The following is a 22,101-nucleotide window of genomic DNA, read 5'->3' on the forward strand; positions in this document are numbered from 1 at the left end:
GGTTGCTCATAAAACATTTTGAGTTTTGATGTCACAGCAACGAGCACATTAACAAAATGCACCCACATTTGCATAAAGCCTATTCAGTTTTCAGGAAACTGGCACAAGGTAAAGTTAATAAGGAGAGAGTAGTGAAAAAGATTCTACAATAAGAATAATAGAGGCTGCTACTGAAGGATAGATCAATGCTTGCTAACTATATTGTACTCACATGCAATTCATAAGAGGTTAGCAAATCACAACAGATCATCATGTTAATGTTTTCAAAGTACAACAGCAAAAAAAAAAAAAATAAAAGCCAGTCTAAATTTAAGGCACAGAGAAAGGCTGGAAAATGGGCATGTGAAACTAAATTACAGCTTTTGGTGCAAGAAACTGTTATAATGTTACAATGAAGTAAGCTTCATAGAAACAATACAAAATGCTTCAAAGGTGTATGATATGGCACCTACAATGAGAAAGAGATGCAGAAAGAAGGTCAAGCGATAATAAAATAATAAGTAATAAAGAAAAAACACCAAGAGCAGGTGTAGCCACATACTTTTTGAGCCACTGCAGAGAACTTGAGCACATTGAGTGTCTCATCGTACATTGAGGCACACTGGTTAATGTTGACAATCATGCAGGCTTTCCCCACACCTGAAAAGTAGCCTTGTAGATAGTGAGTGAGTTTACTCTCTCTGAACGGGACGTGCTGTCTGAAATGGAAAATAAGAGAGAGATTAAGAGCAAGATAGAGCAGGAAAGAGACTGAGAGAATGTGATAAGTATTTATACCTGGCTTGCTGGTTATTTCTCAGTGCATTAATGCACTTTCCCAGGCTGAGCAGTGAGGTGTTGATGTTTCCTGCTTCTTTCAGACGATCGCCTTTATTCTGGGTCTTGGCACAGCGCTCTGATCCAGCCAGATCACACAGAGCCAGCCTGGAACCAGAGCACATGCTTTAAAAACTTCATTCTAAAATCAACGCAAACAATGCAGAGAGCTCAAATCAGGACACACAAACTCACTCGCTGACTGACTCAACTCTGGGTATTCCAACATCATCCACTTTCAGGATTCGGACAGAGAAAATACTGTGGCTAAAAATGAAAAATAAGCAAGAAAGAAAGACTTGAAATCAGTAAAACAAACAGACATAGGCCATGTTTACACAGGCAGACAAAATCCGATCTTTTGGATGCAGTCACTCAAATCCGTTTAGGTTTTTGTAGTCCAAACATGACAAAAACAGATTAAATCCGATTTTTACAAACCTCATCCAAATCACATTCGTAGGTGGTTTGGAATCCAATTAAAATCAGACTTTTCTTAATGTGTCTCAGTCTGAATGGTCAGATCGGATTTCATGTGGGGTTTTTTTCGTCATTTGTTGTACGCGACAGTTGTTATACGTCAGGTTTTGTGACGAGAAAACAATGCGCTCCAGACAGCATAATTAATGCCTTCACAGGCACATCAAATTTAATACAATAATGATTGCCACGGAGTAGGATCGTTACAAACAGAATTTTCAATAAATATGACTTCAGCCTGTTTTATTACACATTTCAGTCCTACAAAACTCTCACAGTGGAATGTAAACAGGGCACAGAGATCACCACATCTAAATGAAACACACCCATATGTCATTTATATGTTACAGGGTACGCAAAGCACTGCAAACCTCTTATAATAAAACAGACATGGGCTTAACTTACCCAAAGAGATGCACTAAAGTGCAGTAACCCATACCAGTTGCGAGAAACCACAATGTGATAAAGTATTGAATGTCACTTGAATACGGGATGCTTGAGCATTTTGAGGGTTTCATCACAGGACATGGGTCCTCGTCTCACCATCCGATCTTTTTATGATTTAATACGGGACAAAAAGCCTTCAATACGGGGTGTTTCGCTCTCTGCTAAAATACAGGACCCCAAGATAAAAGGCGTCCCTTATGAGATGTCGTAATTTTGGCCAAAATACAGGATGTCCCCGCTAAAACGGGCAGCAACAACACTAGCAGCAACAAACATTTCATATGCCACCCCTCCCATTTTTAAGCCGTTGTCTGTAGAGTGTTCATATTTGGATACTGTCCTCATGAAAAGCATAATTAATGGTAAAACATCCATTGCTAAAATCTCATGTACGGTGAATATACGCAAGTTTGCTGCATTACCATGACAACTAATGTGGACGTGATAGCAAAAGCCACTGTAGTCTGAACAGAAAAAAATCTGATCTGGCCACATATAACTTGCAGTTTGAACAGTCACTGTCACAGTAAAAAAAAAAAAAAAAAAAAAAAGAAAATCAGATTTGAAGAAAAAATTACTTTTCCTGCAGTGTGAACAAAGCCATACAGGCCCCATTTCCACCAAGTATTAAGATGCATTTCAGGTGATCCGATCACATGTGGTCAGCCCTAAATACAGGTCTAAACCTTTTTGTGATTGTTTTACAAAAAACGCATACAAATGTGGTCAGAAATGCATGACCACATCGCATTTGAGGTCTAAACGCTAATCCGTTCTGTATGCGTCCCGGCAGCAGTGAAGCACCACCCCTCACCTGTCAATCAACCACTGCTAAAATAAGAGTTTAAAGTTTGCCGGTTACGAGCGGCTTTTAACCGTCCAGTCGGAAAATGTAAAAAAGCGGATGCATACACAATCACGAGAGCTTCATGGATCTTCTTTAGTGTATCTGATATCAAACAAGCACGAACACCTGAGCTCCTTTAATACAGGTAATCCACTAAAATATCGGATATTTATGCTCGAAATGTTGTGTTTGTGCTTATTTTATATTCAGGCGCATCTGGGAGAAACAGCGCAGTGTTTTTTTTTTTTTTCGCACTTTCTTTGTCTTTACTTACTTTGTTGCGGTTTATTATCATGCAGTAACACACTGGCATAGTGATGGATGTATGTCATCATGAAACAGAGAACCTCCCCTTCAAATCCGAACACAAGTGGTCACAAGAGACGCATTTAAGTGACCAGGTGTAAACAGCGATGTGTCTCACCTGACCACATGTGATCAGATCACCCGAGATGCATTGTAAAACCAGGTGGAAATGGGACCACAGAATCCACTCAGTACTTAGTACAACTAATGCAACTTTCAAGTTAAAGGGATAGTTCACCCAAAAAGGAACTCATCATTTACTCAGCCTCATGCCATCCCAGATGTGTATGACTTTCTTTCTTCTGCTGAACAAAGATTTTTAGAAAAATATCTCAGCTCTGTAGGTCCATACAATGCAAGTGCTTTCAGAAATTTTAAAGTCCAAAAAGCATATAACAGCAGCATAAAAGTAATCCATATGACTCCAGTGGTTAAATCTATATCTTTAGAAGCAATATGATAGGTGTGGGTGAGAAACACCTATCATAATGCTTCTGAAGACATGGATATAACCTATGGAGTAATATGGATTACTTTTATGCTGCCTTTATATGCTTTTTGGACCTTCAAAGCTCTGACCACCATTTACTTGCATTGTGAGGACCTAGAGAACTGAGATATTCTAAAAATCTTTGTTTTTGTTGAGAAGAAAGAAAGTCATACACATCTAGAATGGCATGAGGGTGAGTTAATTATGAAAGAATTTTATAATTAAGAGTTACACGCACATGAATACCCAGGTCAATTTGCATTTGCCAGTGGGAAACCACATTCTCAATGACACCCAAATGGCAAACTTTTGAAAGAAGCAACAACATCGAAGATGGCGGAAATTCTGCAAGTTTGCACTATATGGTAGTGAATGATTTTGCTACGTTATATCAATTATAGTGCTGCATTTCAATATTAAGGTACAACAGAGCTTAAGTCAACTAATGTAAAGCTAATAACTCGCCCTTCGCTGTTTGCTTTATGCAAATTAATTATTTTATAGATACCACGCATAATTTATACATGCTGTGTAAAAGTGAAGCAGCTGTATTACAACAGAAAAAAAAGAGCTTTTGCTATTTTTGTTTTTGTTTTGGCTTGGCAACATTTGCATTTCATTTCCAACTTGAATGCATGACACAACGTAATAACAACTGCCTAACTTGGAAGTACAGTAGGAGCTTCCCAAGTGCTTTAAGGCAGCATAATTTCAACCAATCTTAAACAACAGGAAATTACAGAGTTCAAAGTAGTGCATGTTTACCTCCTGCTGGAGAGCAGGTTGAGTTTAGTGCTGGAAATACTTTGGTTCCTTTTGCCCACTTTCATCACTTTAAAGGCTTCATCAGCACTGCTCACCTGCACCCATTTCAGATCTGTAAAACCAACAAATCATTAACTGTTGGGAAAGAATCACTATTAAAACATGGGAATGCCTTTTTTTTTTATTGTTTTCTAGCACCGACAACTGGCCAATTTGAGCTATTACACACTCATTTCTGAAATGGCTCAAATCCCTACAAACCACTCTGTTAATTACAAATTAACACTGCAATTGCTCTTTGGATTGATTTACAAAAGAAATACTCCAGAGATATATAAAAGTATATTTATATATATATATATATATATATATATATATATATATATATTAGCATTTCCATCTAAGCCTTACAAGTTGCAATGACCTTGGCTTTAAATTCAATATTGTGACCAAAAAAGAAAGAAAGAAAAACTCTTACTAAAAGTTTGCAAACTTTATTATACCAGAGTTAACTCTTTGCTTGAATACACTATTTTGATAGCAATAGGAGCTTAAAGGACATATATTAAATGCTATACAGTCTCTCTCTGAGATTTCATGACTGGATAAACAGGATGGTATTGAAATTGCCGATGTTCCTTCACCTTTGATGAATGAGTTTCCTTTGACGTCCTGACAAAGGCGGAGGTTTGTTCTCCGTGAGGCATTGCTGGGAGGTTGTTCTAGCAAGTCATGAATGTTTTCATTGTAGATCTCACAGAAAGAGACCCACACAGAAAACTTAGTGTGAACGTTCATATCCAAATCCAAACTTCTCTCATTCACTGTGGTGCTGATTTCACAGAGGGCAGAACCATCTGGCAAACAACAAAAAGTTTAATTGTCAGCTCAAAGAAAAAAAAGAGATTACGGCCAAAGATAATACAAGAGATGGTTATGTTCACTAAGAATTTTTTTTTACCTTCAAGATCAGACTTTGAGCTCTGGCAAGACATATTTTTTGGAGCATCAGTCTAAAGAGAAGATAAAACAATAGATTCATTAAGATGAAAAAAGGGTGTTACACTTACTTAGAGGAGAATCTCTGAAGAGTCTGAGGTCTGTTTCTATGTTAGTACCTCTTAGACCCTGTTTACACCTGGTATTAAAGGGATAGTTCACCCAATATTTAAGATTTTCTCATCATTTACTCACCCTCATGCTATCCCAGATGTGTATGACTTTTTTTTTTTTTCCTTCTGGTGAACACAAACAGAAATGATTAGAATATCTCAGCTCTGTAGGTTAAACAATGCAAGTGAATGGTGATTAGGCTTTTGAAGCTCCAAAAAGGACATAAAGTCAGCATAAAAGTAATCCATATGACTCCAGTGGTTTAATCCATGTCTTCTGAAGCGATCTAATCAGTTTTGGGTGAGAACAGACCAAAACATAACACCTTTTTCACTGTGCATCTTGCCATTGCAGTCTCTAGGCACGATCATGATTTCAGGCTCGATCACCATGTGGTTGGTAACATTATTACTACATCATTACATGATTTTCATTAAACAGTGAACAGCAATCAGATGCTTGGCTTAATAAAGTGAAATCAAACTGTCAACATCAGCCTCATGAATCTACTGCATAAACTTATTTTACTTCAGTGCAAAATGTACCATCAGATGTTTATCTATGATGCCTGTTATTTTTTTCCAGAACTCCATGAGATAAGCCACCAAAAGAATATGTGAGGAACAAAATCACCTGTCTGCACTGAGATGCCATTGTCTATTTAAAGAGACAGTACCGATTTAGCATGTATTCTGAGTATCAATCATTGTATATAGAACAATTGATGCACTATAAACATGTAACAAATATATATGCAAAATAATAAATTAAATTTTAAAGACACTTATTGATTTAATTTAATTAATTTTACCAAAAGCTAAAATGCAACCAATAATGAAAAACTGACAAAAGTACAATTTGTAAAAATAATATTTCCAAATTGTATCTAGAAGGGTTACCTAGGTCGCTTCATAATTATCAGCATGAGCTAAGAAATAATTTATTTTATATTTAAGTTAAATGGACATTGTAACCAAAATAATCCTGTTATATCAGTTAGCAAGTTAAGACTTTCTAAATCTACCTGAGAGCAGAAATGTCTCAGGATAGACTGATCAACCTGGCACTCTTCTCATTTCAGAAATTTTATGGTGACTTTGCCAACTAGAAAACTCAAATTTGTACATGTATAATTTATTTTGTTAGTAGGCTTAGTATATTTTTTTTAATAATGTATTGCTTGATCCAAATAATATTTGCATTTGAACATAAAAAGTTATGAATTAGCACTGTTAAATATCCATCTAAAATGTTTATACTGAATATTATCCCCACTACAAACCCAAATTGGTCAGGGGGCCCTAAAATAGTTCTGTGCCTGGGGTACAAAATTTGGTGCTACGCCCCTGTCGATTACACTATCTAGCGCTTGACCTATGCTCAGAGCGCTAGATGGCACTACAGGAAGTGTAATCGAGCTTGAAATCATGATTGCCAAGGAGAATGCTGTTAAGATCTACAGTGAAAAAGGAGTTTCATTTTGGTCTGTTCTCAGCCAAAACCAACTGGATCACTTCAGAAGACATGGATTAAACCACTGGAGTCTGATGGATTATCTTTATGCTGACTTTATGTGCTTTTTGGAGCTTCAAAGGCCCGATCACCATTCTTTTGCATTGTATGGACCTACAGAGCTGAGATACTCTTCTAAAAACCTTTGTTTGTGTTCTGCAGAACAAAGAAAGTCATACACATCTGAAATGACATGAGGGTGAGTAGATGATGAGAGAATTTTCATTTTTACTAACCCTTTAACATTTTAAGATGCGTCTTGGGTGATCCAATCACATGTGGTCAGGCAAGTCATCGCTGTTTACACCTGGTCACATAAATGCGTCTCGTGACCATTTGTGTTCGGATTTTGAGGGCAGGGTTTCTGATTTCATGACCACATACATCATCACTACATCAGACAATCACTGTCAGCATGTTTCCACATAATAATAAAATGCAAAAAGTCATAAAATGACAGAGAAAGTGCAAAGAAAACTGCACATTGTTTCTCCCAGATGCAGATGAAATTAAATCCAAGTACAAGCACAACATATCAAGAAGACTATCGTACTCCATTATTTTAGTGGAGTACCTGTAATAATGGAGCCTCAGAAGTGCAGTGTGTCACTGCATGTTGATTTCAGACAAACCGTAAAGTTCTTGTGCAGGTTCTTGTGCAGGTTTGCACCTTTTCAAATTTTCCAATCGGATGGTTATTTACTTTAAAAGCTGCATGCTACCGACCAAGTTTAAAACTCCTGATTTTGCACAGCGGTTGATTGACAGGTGAGGGGTGGTGCTTTACTGCTCTCCAGGATACATCAGGATGGATTAGCGTTAAAACCTCAAATGCGATGTGGACATGTTTTTTTGACAACCTCCATTTGTTTTTTTGTGATCCGATTACAACACATTTTAAACCCTGTTCCCAAAATGCTTATTAATTCCAGGTGTAAAAAGGGTTTTAGAAGAGCCTGAGGTTTGTTTCCATGTTACAGTACCTCTCTGAGGAGCCTGAGGAGGTTGCGCTTGCTAACTGCTTCCTCATTTTGCTGCTCTTTGGTGAGTCTGATGAAATCACGGCATCTCTGTGGTTTCAGGCACATCTGGTTAAAGACACGACCCTCCAAGCTGCTAAAGATCATGTTGAGGGAACGAGGTAAGATGCCTGGATCAATATCTGGACCTGCGGCATAAGCAGAGAGTACAGTCAGGCCATTACACTTAAAGGATTAGTTCACCCAAAAATTATAACTCTCATGATTTACTCACCTTTAAGCCATCCCAGATGTGGATGTCTTTGCTTCTTCAGCAAAACCAAAATGAAGATTTTTATAAGCACATTTCAGCTCTGTATGTCCATACAATGAAAGTGAATGGGTGCCAGCTGTTTGATGGTCCAAAAGGCATATTTAGTCAGCATAAAATTTATCTACACGACTCCAGTAGATCAATGAATGTCTTCTGAAGCAAATCGATATGTTTGTGTAAGAAACAAATCGATAATTAAAACGTTATTAACCATAAATCGTAACTTCCAGCCAGCACTGGGAAACTGTTTGGAATGACCTAACACTCGCGTGATGTTTGTTCCTCTGCTGTATACAAAGCGCATGCTTCCGTCTTCTCGCGTGAACGTGCCATCACGCTTACGTCACACGACGGCTCCGTGATGCGTCAACTGCTAGCAGGAAGCATTTCTCAAAAGTTAATTAAGTTTTAATTGTATTTGCGATGGTTTTTTTACACAAACCTACCAATTTGCTTCAGAAGACATTCATTGATCGACTGGATTACTTTTATGCTGTCTAAATATGCCTTTTGGACTGTCAAACAGTCAGCAGCCTGATGGCACCAATTCACTTGCATTGTATGGACAAACAGAGCTGAAATGTGCTAATAAAAATCTTCACTTTGGTTCTGCTGAAGAAGAAAAACATACACATCTGGGATGGCTTAAAGGGGAGTCAATCATGAGAGAATTTTTGGGTGAACTATTCCTTTAAATTTTTATATTTTGTTAATATTTTAATATTAATATTCTAAAAACATTCATTATTATTCTAATTCCGTTTGGTGCCATTAGTGGCACAGGAGTTAAACAAAGCAGCTTTAAGTCAAATGAAGAGAGATTGGTGGATTTCACGCCCACTATTGTGCTGCTGTAGCAACAGAAACTCACACCTGAAGGACAAAAGCAGTTTCATTGGCACTCCAGCTCAGATGGGAATTTATTCCTCTATACCCAATGGACTACAAAACTTCCATCTCTTTCTCTCACTCACTTCGTATCTTGATTAGTTCAGAGTATAGGCATTCAATAAAAGCAAATCTTTTAAGATATAAATAAAACACACAAACCTAAAAAAGTGAAGGTCTTCCCAGCATTGGTGACACCATATGTAAAGACCAAAGAATTCTGTCCCTCCAGCACATCCATCACAAGACTCTTCACTGTGCCATCAAACATCTCCTTCTGTGTAGTGTCTGGACCGAAAACCTAAAAACACAGTGAAATATTCAAATACACTTAAGTAAAAGCTCTCTTGGGTCATCAAATAGGGAAAAATACTGGCTCATATTATCAGTCACTAAATAAACGGTGTGTGTTGTTGGGTCTGCTTGCCTGAGAGAACTGGAAACGCTGAGCTGTAATTGGCACAGATTTGTCACTGAGTCTGGCAGAGAGGGATGATTGCGGCCCTTTCAGAAGCACAGTTTCTGGTGGCTGAATGGCCACGCAGTCCTTCGGAAAGACAGAAGAGGTACAGCCAAATGCATAAAAATCTAAATAAATGATCATATAAACACTGATGCACACGGAGTGATTTTAGGATTTTCAGCTTGTTTTTCAGACAGTTCATCAGTCTCCAAATCACAAACACACATGATGGCAGGTAGCTATAGGAAAAACATTTATCAGGGAACAAGGGTCCAATTTTATGTGAGGTTCTGCACCTCATGAGATGAGAATGAGTGAGTGCTTATCATGTGTGTGCAACATCTCTGAACCATTTCCCCTTATTTATTTACCTGTGATTCTCCATTCTCAATCTCGGCTCCTGAAAATGGTCTTATCCTAAGATACACCTTCAAATGTTCCTTCTCAAGGTCAGCTGGATCCTTCAAAACAAAACCTTTCTGTTGATAATTTAATAAACTGCACTTTATGTAAAAAGCATACAGTGCCCTTTGATTACGTTCATATTGTCATGATTAACAGCTCAGCTTACCTGGATATCTGAATGCTCACTAAACTCTGAGGACAGATTTCTCCTTAAATCTTCGACACGTATCATCTTCGGTCTTGTAATTTCATCCTTAAGCCCTGATTCCATCATCCTGCTATTAAGCAATAAAAAATCATAAACATAAAATTAAGAAGGAAATAAAAAGATGCGAATAACATCTCTGATACAGACTTAAAATCTAATGAAACATCAGTTGGCTATGCAATCCTTTGACATTTGTATAAGCTTGTTTATTTATTTTAATGTTTAAAATCAATTGTGTCGTTTTATAGACATTTTAGCAAGAATACACAAACTTTACAGATATTTTACAGGCAGATTTGGTAGAATTTTGACATCACGACACTCCTAAACTCAACCTTAGATCTTAACTGAATAAAGACGACAAATGAGGACAGGACAGCAACATTACGCGTTAAAACAAGTTAATTTAATTGACTTACAGGGCTGTCAGTGGTTAAACAGGGCTGTGTGTCGTACTAAATTAAATTTCAATGCTAAGTTTTATTTGTTGTGGTTCTTCTCTCAAACTGTCGCGCGTACTTATTTTCAAATCCCACCAATCGGAAGAGCGAGAGCAACGGCAAAGGCTGCTGGGAGCGCACGTTTGTGAACGTCATAGCGGCACTGGAAGATACGCAGGAGGAATCCTCAGCGTTCAACAGGTTTATTGTTTTATTTGGTTGTTGAGTGGTATTCCATTGCCTATGTTTGTGGTTTTTATTGTTTCTCTTTGCTGTTTTTTTAAATAATAATTTGTTAAGGGGAAAATATGCAAGGACCACAAACCACACACACTTATTCACTTTTAATACTTTAATCACATAAGAATTACAATTATTCACAATTACATTTAAGTGCTCAAAAGCAAAAAAGTACAAAACACAGTTTGTCTTAAAGCATTTTACCAATGCACATTCAGTAAGGGATTCCAGAGTGTTTCTCAATTTAAGTCCATAAATACAAAACAATTACAATAATAATATTTGTCATAGTAAACTTCTCAAACATTCTCAGACCTGCATTCACATTCTGTTCCATTTCTGTTCTGTACATTAATAGTTCGGTATCTGATCTGTCTAGACATTTGCAGCACAAAGCCTCTCAGTAGATCAAACACAGCCATGGACATTCAAATGCATTCACTTAAGTTATAAATTCAATCAAATTAATGTTAAATAAATACACTGATCCAACACACAACCAATGTTGGCACATGTTTTTGTGCCACTCGCTGAGGATTCCATTCTCTCATGATCTTAATAACAGGGAAAGTAATATTTACACATATCAGTGTAACAGACACTCTATTGCCAGCAATTAGCATCATCATTGCCATTATCTGCCATAATGTAAATTGCAAAGCACTGCTCAGTCTTTACATTTTAACAGGAAGGAAAGAAGGAAGGAAGGAAGGAAGGAACTTTTTATGACACTTGTTCAGCAGGAAGGATGATAAAAAGTTATGGTGCTGCCTCCTCATTCAGGATATTTTTCACTCCTTTTTGCCATGAAAGCAGAGTCTCTATTGGTGTCTTTCCATCCTGTAAAAGATTAATTAAATAAGTTTAGGATAAGTTAATATATATATATATATATATACATTCAGAAATAAAAACCATTCAAAAATATGTACTTATGCATCTGAGACTTCAAGGGTCATAGTATGAGACAATTCTTTCATTTTTGTTTAAAATGAAGATTAAAAATAATATGCAAGCATTTCATTGCTTTTTGCATATCTCGCTTTTTAAAGCAAGTGATTTCTGCGCTACTAATGCCACCAATCGAAACTGCAAAAATAAACTTTGTTTTTAAAACAGCTTTATGAATAAACTTCAAAAACAAGGGCTGTATGTACCCTGATTGGACTTACATTGTTTTTGGCATCAAGACTGGCTCCATAGATCATCAACAGTCTTATAATTTTAAATCTATTGATCCTCACTGCATCGTGCATGGGTGTGTCTCCATCCTATACAAACACAGAGCATTCACATTATTAGAGAGGAAAACAACAAGTGGGACAGTGGACTAATACTGCATGTGTTACTAAGTGTTAAAATCATGCAAATTCACAGACAGTCATTTTCACATTTGTGATGATGTGATGCAAAAAAATATTTGAATGAAGAGCAAACTAGTTTCTCACCCTATCTTTAGCATTTACATCAGCTCCGCAGTGAATGAGATGCTCGGAACACTCGTAATGTCCTGTCCGAACTGCAACATGAAGGGGAGTGCTACTTAGCTGCAGATACACAACAAAGACAAGTTAGTGTGCTAAATGTATTGCCAGATCAGTGGGCTGTGGGAACTTTAAAAACTTTGAACACAACAAGGAAAGTCATGCTCTCCCTTTAATTTCTATGAAAATTTTTAAGTGTTATTATCAATGTCTACAGACCATCTGGTGTCATGCATATAGGAACAGCAGCTTTATATATACCTTGTCTCTGGAGTTGAAATTGGCTCCTTCATTAAGTAGCAGCTCCAGTGCAGGCAGGCTTCCACCTCTGCAAGCCCAGTGCACAGCTGTGGCATTTAGCTATAGACATTTTATAATGAAGAATTGTAAATAAGATAAGAAAATTGTGAATTACAGCATAAAATATTAAGAGAAGGGATTGTATTCTTGTAGCACTGGTTAGACAGTCACATCAGCCATCTGTTCTACCTTGTCTTTGTGCTCCATGGATGCTCCACACTCCAGGAGCTTTTTCATAATCTCTGTGTGACCTTGTGCACGGGCTTTATGCAGAGCGGAGCGCTTAAACTGTGTGAGAGAGAAAAACAGAAAGAGAGGAAAGGAGAGTTTTATTACATGCACATTTGAGGACTTGCAATAGAGTGTTAGCAGCACATGTGACGGAAAGTGTGGCATGTGTGTGCATGTGTTTGTCTGTGTCACACTCACATGATCACAGGCATTGGGGTCTCCACCATCTGACAAATATTTCTCAACCACAGCCAGTTTATTCTCTGTGACAGCCTTTAGAAACAAACGCTGGTCCACTGTCTCAGGCTGAAAAAAAAAAAATGCAAGCAGATTATTGACTTATTGTACTACACAAATCTGTTAATCGTTTGAAAGTTGACATGTCCTGCGACATGCAGTACTTTTTGTTGTATTTTATACAGTTATTATTTTTGGATTATAATGTATGCATCTTTTGTGAACTTTTATTAATGGAGAGACGAACATGAAGTATTTGTACTTTTTAAAAATGAATTTGTCACACAGCAGGGCCATTTAGTATTTAAACTAGCAAAGGCAAAAAGATGATTAAACATGGTGGAAAAACTAGTTACAGACCAGTTATAAGGCCTAAGATATACACATTGAGCCTTATTCATGAAACATGAGCAGAAGAAATTTGTGTGTATGCATTCTTATGTAAATTATCCCATTGAATTAAATAAGGCCCAATATGTCTTTCAAATACTCATATTGCACTTCCGCATTATACGTATAGCATTATAATTCATTAAAGGAATAGTTCACCCAAAAATGTAAGTTATCTCATCATTTACTCAACCTCATGCCATTCCAGATGTGTATGACTTTATTTCTTCTGCAGAACACAAATTAAGATTTCTTAGAAGAATATCTCACCTCTGTAGGTCCATACAATGCAAGTGAATGGGTGCCAAAATGTTGATGCTCAAAAAAGCACATAAAGGCAGCATAACAGTAATCAATTAGACTCCAGTGGTTAAATCCATATCTTCAGAAGTTATATGATAGGTGTGGGTGAGAAACAGATCAATATTTAAGTCAATTTTTGCTAGAAATTCTTCTCCCTGCCCAGTAGGGAGCGATAAGCATGAAGAATGTGAATCACCAAAAACACAAGAAGAAGAATGAGAAAGTTCAAGTAGAGATTGACTGAGTAGGGAGGAGCATTAATAGTAAATACTGACTAAAATATTGATCTGTTTCTCACCCACACCTATCAAACAGCTTCTGAAGAAATTGATTTAACCACTGGAGACATATGGATTACTTTTATGCCGACTTTTATGGCACCCATTCACTTGCATTGTATGGACCAAAAGAGCTGATAAATTCTTCTAAAAATCTTCATTTGTGTTCTGCTGAAGACAGAAAGTCATACACATCCAGGATGGCATAAGGGTGAGTAAATTATGAGAGAATTTTCATTTTTGGGTGAACTATTCCTTTAAGGAATAAGGTCCCTCACCAGGATGTCAGGTTCTGGCTTTTTCTTTGGTTCTGCAATCTTCCTTTCCTTTCTTCTCTTCCTCAGCTCCAGAATGTTGAAGAGGTCTTCAACAGTTTCTAGTTTTAGCTGCCCTGACTGGTCAACCTACGAAAGGGAAGATAAATAGATGTCAGTATGCTACTGTGTAACTGTTTGTAAATGTTAAGTTATGTTCACTCTTGCAGTGTTGTGTTCATTCATACATTGAGTTTGATGTTGTGTTCATTCTGTTTGATGTCATTCTTGGTGGTAGCATTCAGCTCCTGGTGGCCATCCTGCTTCTCCTGAATTATGGTGGTCTCATATTCTCCTGAAGCAAACAGCTCTGTACAGGCATCTCCCGCCCACTTGCCCTCCCCTCTCTTCCCAGTGACCTGTGATTGGACATTACATCAGTCAGTCTTTATTATTATACCCTCTGTTTCTAGGTTTGAACAGCCTCCATTGATAAAACTAATGTGGGTGGGGAAGGAGGGTCTTCAGCTGACACGCATTTGTGTCATCTCTGTTGTTTAAAAAAGGAGGACATGCCCTTGCAGTTGGGTTATTCTAGACATCCTGGATCCTCTTTAATCACTGACAGATATTTAATAACAACATCACACATCCTCCCTCTCTCTCTCTCTCTCTCTCTCTCTTTATAGAGATAGATGTTATCTATCTATCTATCTATCTATCTATCTAACTATCTATCTATCTATCCGTCCATCTGTCTGTCTGTCTGTCTATCTAGTGTTTCAATCTTTCTTTCTATCTTTTACTTACTTTTTCCTGAGAATATTCGTGCTAGCAGTCTGCCTTTATTGTCCATCATGTCAGTTTATTTTCTATACATTTTGCTTCTGTGCTGTTGTCAATATGACATTGTATTTAGGAAACATGAAAAACTTTCTTTTTTATTTGTTTGTTTATTTATTTGTTTCTCACACTCTTTTCTCTAAGAATATGTTAGCAAAAGCATTGGTCGCATGTACTAAAAAAAAAAAAATGTTTTGCTGCTTGTTCAATTTACTTGAACAAAAGAAACACAATTCAAGAACATTTTGTCACAACTTGATTTAATTGCATTCTATCCATTTAAATTAGTAAAATGGAAGTTTACTTAATCCATTTGAGTTGGGACTACATGAAAACTTTTTGTAGTGTTAATGTACTGTAGCATTGATGAAATAGGATTTCCTTTTCCCTGCATGATTTGCATGGGACTCGATAGGGTAAATATTAAATTAAGTGTTATTTTATGTGTTTTTGATTAATATAAAAGGGGAGTTTCTGTTATACTGGAGTTTTGTGGGTTACCATTATGGTGAAAAGTGGAGCACGAGCTTACGATGAGGACATTTTGCACGTGAAATTGATTGCTCACTGCATTGAGCAGTTGCTGTACTGATCGTTACTAAACTACACTCTATAGTGCTTCCAACCAGCATGTATTTATCATGCTAACATTCATGTGTTAGTACATAAAGAAATAAAAGATACTTTTTTTTAGTTGCATTGATACATCTAATTTTGTTGGGTTTACACAATTCAACCAGGTTCTTTCTACAGAAAGTGTTTGTGTTAATTTTACATAGTCATTTTAAGTTACGAAAAGTCATTTCAAACACATGGAGCCACTGTCCTCGATTAAATCAAGTTCAACAAATGATACATTTTTTTGAGAGAAGGTTGAGGTATGCTTTTTTTCTGACAGCCTAAACACTTTCAGTAAAACTACAATAGAACACAATTCTATTCACATAAATATTGAAGTTTCACTCCATAGCATGTCAACATTCAAACCTAGCTGAGACATGATAAGACTATAAGACTCGAGATTCAGAAAAGTAATACCTGCACAGAGTATTGCATGCATCAGCAAAACTTACCAGCTCTTCAACACGCAGCAGTCCCATTTCTGAAGTGGAGGTTGTGTCAGTTCTTGTCTCTGCTTCAGATGCCTGTGTAGTCCTCTAAGTTCAGTGGTAAGGTATTTCGTTCTCTCTCAGATGAAAGCGATTGTTGTGCCTGCTCAGCTCCCTTATGATCTGTGCATCTCCCCTCTATAATCACTCTCATATATATATATATATATATATATATATATATATATATATATATATATATATATATATATATATATATATATAGTTCCAGAAGCTGACTCGGACCATACACGTAGTTAGATCATATTCCTTGCTTTCTCTCGCGCGCGCTCTCTCTCTCTCTCTCTCTCTCTCTCTCTCTCTCTCTCTCTCGCCTGCTACAAAATGCCTATGATGCGTGACACCTTCCCGAATCTTTGCGTCGCACGATGACCATATGATCCAGGAACGTGCGGCTTCCTATCTGGTATGGATGGCGCGGGTAGCGCTTACTATTTGCATGACTTGTATGGCGGGAACTCCGTGCCGTGTCTACACGCGCGTGGGCAACAGGTGCACGGCTGTATGACAGCATGGTCTATTCTGTGTGTGAGAAAAAGCAATATAAAGCGTGACGTGGACTTTAGTAAAGTATACTGTACAGTAGGATAACTTACAGTGCAGTAGGCCTACGATATTTGGGGGTTTCTTCAACTTCGGTCACTTTTACTAATGCTGGCTCGTCTTGTTATAACATTTTCAACCCTTTTTGTGGAAGTCATGAAAATTTCCACCACATCTCAAATTCTGTATTGAGTTTAAAAGAATTCTTTGATGGAAATGACGTTTTTGAAATAAAATTGCCGACTCTTTTGCCTTGCTAAGGCTAAATTCATAGCTTACATTCTATCTATTCAAAATACACAAAATGAAATTATTATTGTTTTAATTGTTTTACTCTTTTTGAATAATTTGTCAAATTAGGCTGTAGCTTGAATGCAAATAACGTCCATTAAAATTATTCTTCACAGGGGTGATAGTTACCTTTATTTTTCTTTGTTTTCCTCAAACATCATGTCTTAGGCCTATATTCCAGCTCAAGCACACTTTTCACTTTTGAAAGTGACTTGGTTAACAAGTAGGCTACACTAACTCTTGAAAACACTTTATTAAGGGCAAAATTGTTTGGTGGAAATGATCCCACAACTGTGGGACAATCGTATCTGAAAATGATAGAAATAATTTTCACACAATAAATATGGTTTGTTTGTTTTTTCACTCTTTTTTTTTTTTTTTTTTTTTTTTTTTGATTATAATAGTTTTAAATATGTAAAATAATAATAATAATAATAATAATTAGAATAGACTTTCAAAGTTTAATATTGAAAGTCTGGGTTTTGGAAAAGTTTAAAACAATAAATTCACATAAAATGAATTTTAAACGTAGCAAAGATATAAAGTCATGGTATAAAGTTTCTAAGGCAATTTTAATGTGACCATTTAACAACATGAAAAACAAGTTGAAAAAATGTATGAAGCACATTTTTTAGATTACCTGACAAAACATTTTTACAGTGTCACTTAAACCACCTTTTGTAACAAATTCTCAGTTTATGCATTGCACAAGACTGGCATGCATGACAGGTATGGAATGATGGTAAGATCCTTCCGCTCAGATGACAATACAGTCTGATGACCATCAGTAATATAGGCTTTTAATAGCCTCACGGTAACGACAGAGTGATGGATTTAAGATACCTCCTCACCTCTTATGGACAAAGAGAAAAGTCTGCGGATAGATTTGAGCTGATGTCATCTGTCAGCTGGCATGTTTGTGCAGGTGCATGTATCCGCAAGGCACTTGTGCCATTCAAGCGCGAGCTAAACAGGTGCAGAATTGCGCACAAGTGTGATCACTCATACTATCAGTCAGTGATACAGATTAGGTTTACTTGTGGAAGCTCAGCAAGCAGTCAGTAATAAATTAAAGTCAATCGCAAGACGATTTGTGATTGTTTTGGGGCAGGGTTCTTTATGTCTTCCTTAGAAGGAGACACTGTTTGTAGATTTTTATTTGAGAGTTATCTAATGTCATTACTCATGATGAGGACAGAGTGACTAATAAGAGGAGGTGGGTAGAGAAGCAGCCTAATTGTTGCTGCTTTGATCCAAAGCAACTTCCTGTTACATCTAAGAACAGCACTCTTGAAGCAAATGAGCACAACTCTGTAAAAGTAGCAGCTAATTGTAACAAGAAAGATCTATTTTTATCTAACCTAAAAAAAAAAAAAGAAGAGAGACAATTGTTGATTGTCATATTAATTATATTGTTTAATTGAATAAAAGCCATTAATGTAGATGGTACACTGTAAAAAATGTAAATAATAATAATTTAACAGTAAAAGACTACAGTAAAAAAACTTAAATTGGTTAATTAGTAGTTACCTTAAAAATATACATTATAAATGTTTAATATATTTAAAAAGACAATACATGTTTTTTACGGTAAAATGTTGTAAAACTAAAAATATTTAGATGTAAAAAGTATGATTTTCCCGTATAATTAACGATAAAAATTTATATTATGTTTTACAAGAGAGTACATGTACTTTTTATTGTAAATTTTTGTTAAAATTACGGTAAAACTTTATTTGGGTGTTCCCAGAATTCCCTGCGTGACCCATTACATTTCATTATATTTTATGGGAATAGTTACGTATGTTTCTTCTTGTTTTTAATATCAGTTATGTTCTTTGGGGTGTTTAGTGTAATATTTGATGTAGTTTAGTTAAAAAATATTTTAAAAAATCTAATCAAATCACTTTTAGTGTCACAACCATATACACAAGTGCAACAGTGGGTGAAAGTCTTGGGTGCAGTTCTGAGCAACATAGCAGTCATGACAGTGATGAGACATATACCAATTTACAATAAACATCAGATTTACACAACACAATTTACATATCTAATATACACATAATTACACAACACAATATACAAATAATAATATACAATGTACAGTATACAATACACACAATATAGAATACACATTATAAAATAAAATAAAAAATTGTACATACAGTATATATAAAATGTACAGTAGGTTGTATTGTACTGTATTGACATTCAGGCTGTCGGTTGATAGTCAGTTGCCAGTGTGTTGTTAAGAGAATATAATTTATGACAGTCCAGTGTGAAATAATAAGATTAATAAAGTGCAGTGCTGATGTATATTGATCGTGAGAGATCAAGAGTTCGAAAGTCTGATTGCTTGGGGGAAGAAGCTGTCATGAAGTCGGCTGGTGCGGGTCCTGATGCTGCGATACCAGCCTGCCTGATGGTAGCAGTGAGAGCAGCACATGGCTCGGGTGGCTGGAGTCTCTAATGATCCTCCGAGCTTTTTTCACACACTGCCTGGTGTATATGTCCTGGAGGGAGGGAAGCTCACCTCCGATGATGTGTCGGGCAGTTCGCACCACCCTTTGCAGGGCTTTGCGTTTGAGGGCGGTGCTGTTGCCGTACCAGGCGGAGATGCAGCTAGTCAGGATGCTCTCTTCAGTGCTGGTGTAGAACCGTGTGAGGATGTGGCGGTTCATTCCAAACTTCCTCAGCTGTCTCAGGAAGAAGAGGCGCTGATGATCCTTCTTCACAATGGCCTCAGTGTGGACGGACCATGTGAGTTCCTCAGTGATGTGGACACCCAGGAACTTGAAGCTGCTGACTCTCTCCACTGGTGCTCCATTGATGGTGATGGGGCTGTGTTCTCTGTCTTTTCTCCTGAAGTCCACCACAAGCTCCTTTGTCTTACTGACATTGAGGGAGAGGTTGTGCTCCTGACACCAGCGTGTCAGAGTGTGCACCTCCTCTCTGTAGGCTGTTTCCTCATTGTCAGTGATCAGACCTACCACTGTCATATCATCAGCAAACTTAATGATGACATTGGAGCTATGTGTTGCCACACAGTCATGTGTGTACAGGGAATACAGGAGTGGGCTAAGAACACAGCCCTGCGGGGCTCCAGTGTTGAGGGTCAGTGATGAGGAGATGTTACTGCCCATTCTAACCACCTGGCATCTGCTTGACAGGAAGTCCAGTATCCAGCTGCACAGCGAGCTGTTTAATCCCAGAGCCCGGAGTTTCTCATCAAGCTTGGAGAGCACTATGGTGTTGAATGCTGAGCTGTAGTCTACAAACAACATTCTCACATAAGTGTTCTTTTTTTCCAGGTGGGAGAGAGCAGTGTGTATTGTAGATGCAATGGCATCATCAGTGGAGCGGTTGTTGTGGTAAGCAAACTGCAATGGGTCCAGTGATGGAGGCAGCACAGAGCAGATGTAATCTCTGATTAGTCTCTCAAAGCATTTGCTGATGATGGGGGTGAGAGCAACAGGACACCAGTTATTTAAGCAAGTGATTTTGGATTGCTTTGGTACAGGCACAATGGTGGATGTTTTAAAGCATGTGGGGACTACAGACAAAGAGAGGGAAAGGTTGAAAATGTCCGTAAAAACACCAGCCAGTTGGTTCACACACGCTCTGATGACACGGCCCGGAATGCCGTCTGGACCCGCAGCTTTATGGATATTCACCCGTCGGAAGGATCGGGTTAGATCCGCTACAGAGACGGAGAGTGAACTAACCTCTGTAGGTTCGGCCGCGAGAGCTCTCTCTACGAGGGCTGTGTTATTTCCCTCGAACCGTGCATAAAAAGTATGTTTAATGCATAATTTAAATATCACATGTGTTACCCTGATGGTGTTTAGTGTTTGTGTTAATGTTTATTGGTCATTGCTCCTGGAAGAGCCACTATTGATGAATGTCTTCATGTGCTCTTCTGTAATTACTACGGTAATTAACAATACGTTATAAAGTAAAAAGCAGATACTGTATTTTTTTACATAATTACTCTGGTAACCACAGCTGCCTTTTTTAAAAAAACAAAAAAAAAACAACTGTGTACTACATGAAGCACATTTCTTAGTTGAACTAACAAAACTGGAAAGTTTTATGGACTTGTGTGTTTCAAATCTGCAACTGATTCCTATAGTCTCAAATTTTACAAATGTGATGTGATTAAAGGGATAGTTCACCCAAAAATTAATGAAGATTTAAATATTGATCTGTTGCTTAGGTACTTCCCATAGCTCAACTGATAGAGCATGGCGCTAATAACACCAAGATCAAGGGTTTGATTCCCAGGGATCACATAAACTGATACAGTGTATTTAGGTACACATTGTCAGTCACTTTGGATAAAGATGTCTGCCAAATGCATAAAATGTAAAAAAAAAAAAAAAAACAATTTCGCACCCAAAGTGATTGCATTGCTTCAGAAGACATGTTTTAAGCCTCTGGAGTCAAATGGATTACTTTTATGCTGCCTTTGTGTGCTTTTTGTAGCTTCAAAATGTTGATCACCTACAGAGCTGAAATATTCTTCTAAAAATCTTTGTTTTCAGCAGAAGAAAGAAAAACCATACACATCTGGGATGGCATGAGGGTGAGTAAATTATGAGAGAATTTACTTTTTTGAGTGAACTATCCCTTTAAATGGAATGAATAGCCATACAAAAATGTTCATGTTAACCATAGTTTCTGCCAAAATACCAGTGTTACAACAGTTATAGATACTACTTTACAATCATAAATGAATGTGCTATGTCATTCAAACCTGTACTAAGCTTTAAGAATCTTTCTGTCATTTAATTTTTTATTTATTGAATTATTGAATGATGGCAGTGGTGGCTACTAAGTTATCACAGTTTTATTGTAGTAACAATAGATGTTTACAATACAGTTAATGGTGGTAAATGTGGTATGGCAAGCCTGATCTAAAATCAGTTTCAGACCTTTGGTGGTGAGTGTGGTCCTTTCGAAGAGAGTGCAACAGTAGATCTGGTGCTGGGCGTTAAGTCAGTTTTGATATTGTGGAGAGCTCCCACATTACAATGAGAGCTCAGCCCCCGACTCCTTTGACTATTTAAGTCTTTAAATAGTAGTTTAAATCCCATAGCGGTTT

The 22,101-nt window shown here is 37.2% G+C and overlaps 2 protein-coding genes across 3 annotated transcripts in view; both read right to left on the reverse strand.

Annotated features, from left to right (window-relative positions):
• Nucleotides 1-10,553, reverse strand: part of LOC127455547 (kinesin-like protein KIF20B) — a 50,951-nt gene extending 40,398 nt beyond the window's left edge. For both annotated transcript variants that reach the window (XM_051723535.1, XM_051723534.1), the window contains exons 1-12: nt 10,453-10,553; nt 9,992-10,103; nt 9,792-9,881; nt 9,385-9,504; nt 9,120-9,258; nt 7,760-7,944; nt 5,113-5,164; nt 4,796-5,008; nt 4,152-4,263; nt 1,012-1,083; nt 778-924; nt 542-698 (exon numbers count right to left, since the gene is read on the reverse strand). In XM_051723535.1, the coding sequence (XP_051579495.1) occupies nt 542-698; nt 778-924; nt 1,012-1,083; nt 4,152-4,263; nt 4,796-5,008; nt 5,113-5,164; nt 7,760-7,944; nt 9,120-9,258; nt 9,385-9,504; nt 9,792-9,881; nt 9,992-10,099 (1,395 nt within the window). In that variant the 5' untranslated portion in view covers nt 10,100-10,103; nt 10,453-10,553. The remainder of the gene's footprint in view (nt 1-541; nt 699-777; nt 925-1,011; nt 1,084-4,151; nt 4,264-4,795; nt 5,009-5,112; nt 5,165-7,759; nt 7,945-9,119; nt 9,259-9,384; nt 9,505-9,791; nt 9,882-9,991; nt 10,104-10,452) is intronic.
• A 322-nt stretch (nt 10,554-10,875) lies between these two features.
• Nucleotides 10,876-16,133, reverse strand: LOC127454966 (ankyrin repeat domain-containing protein 1-like). Its single transcript, XM_051722497.1, has 9 exons — nt 16,107-16,133; nt 14,439-14,609; nt 14,215-14,340; nt 12,927-13,034; nt 12,687-12,785; nt 12,459-12,557; nt 12,162-12,260; nt 11,886-11,984; nt 10,876-11,553 (listed from the first exon to the last, which is right to left on the reverse strand). Exons 1-9 carry the CDS (start codon nt 16,131-16,133, stop codon nt 11,473-11,475), a joined length of 909 nt encoding a protein of 302 aa, XP_051578457.1. The 3' UTR covers nt 10,876-11,472.
• Nucleotides 16,134-22,101: the final 5,968 nt, after the last annotated feature.

Source organism: Myxocyprinus asiaticus, chromosome 17, assembly GCF_019703515.2.
Source record: "Myxocyprinus asiaticus isolate MX2 ecotype Aquarium Trade chromosome 17, UBuf_Myxa_2, whole genome shotgun sequence".
NCBI classification, from domain to species: domain Eukaryota; kingdom Metazoa; phylum Chordata; class Actinopteri; order Cypriniformes; family Catostomidae; genus Myxocyprinus; species Myxocyprinus asiaticus.

Excerpts from the sequence above, each read along its gene's own strand:
- LOC127454966 (XM_051722497.1), bottom strand. The coding sequence starts at position 16,133 with ATGGGACTGCTGCGTGTTGAAGAGCTG. Across the intron at positions 14,610-16,106 it reads TGCTGCGTGTTGAAGAGCTG|GTCACTGGGAAGAGAGGGGA; the intron begins GTAAGTTTTGCT and ends GTCCAATCACAG. Across the intron at positions 14,341-14,438 it reads AACACAACATCAAACTCAAT|GTTGACCAGTCAGGGCAGCT; the intron begins GTATGAATGAAC and ends TCCCTTTCGTAG.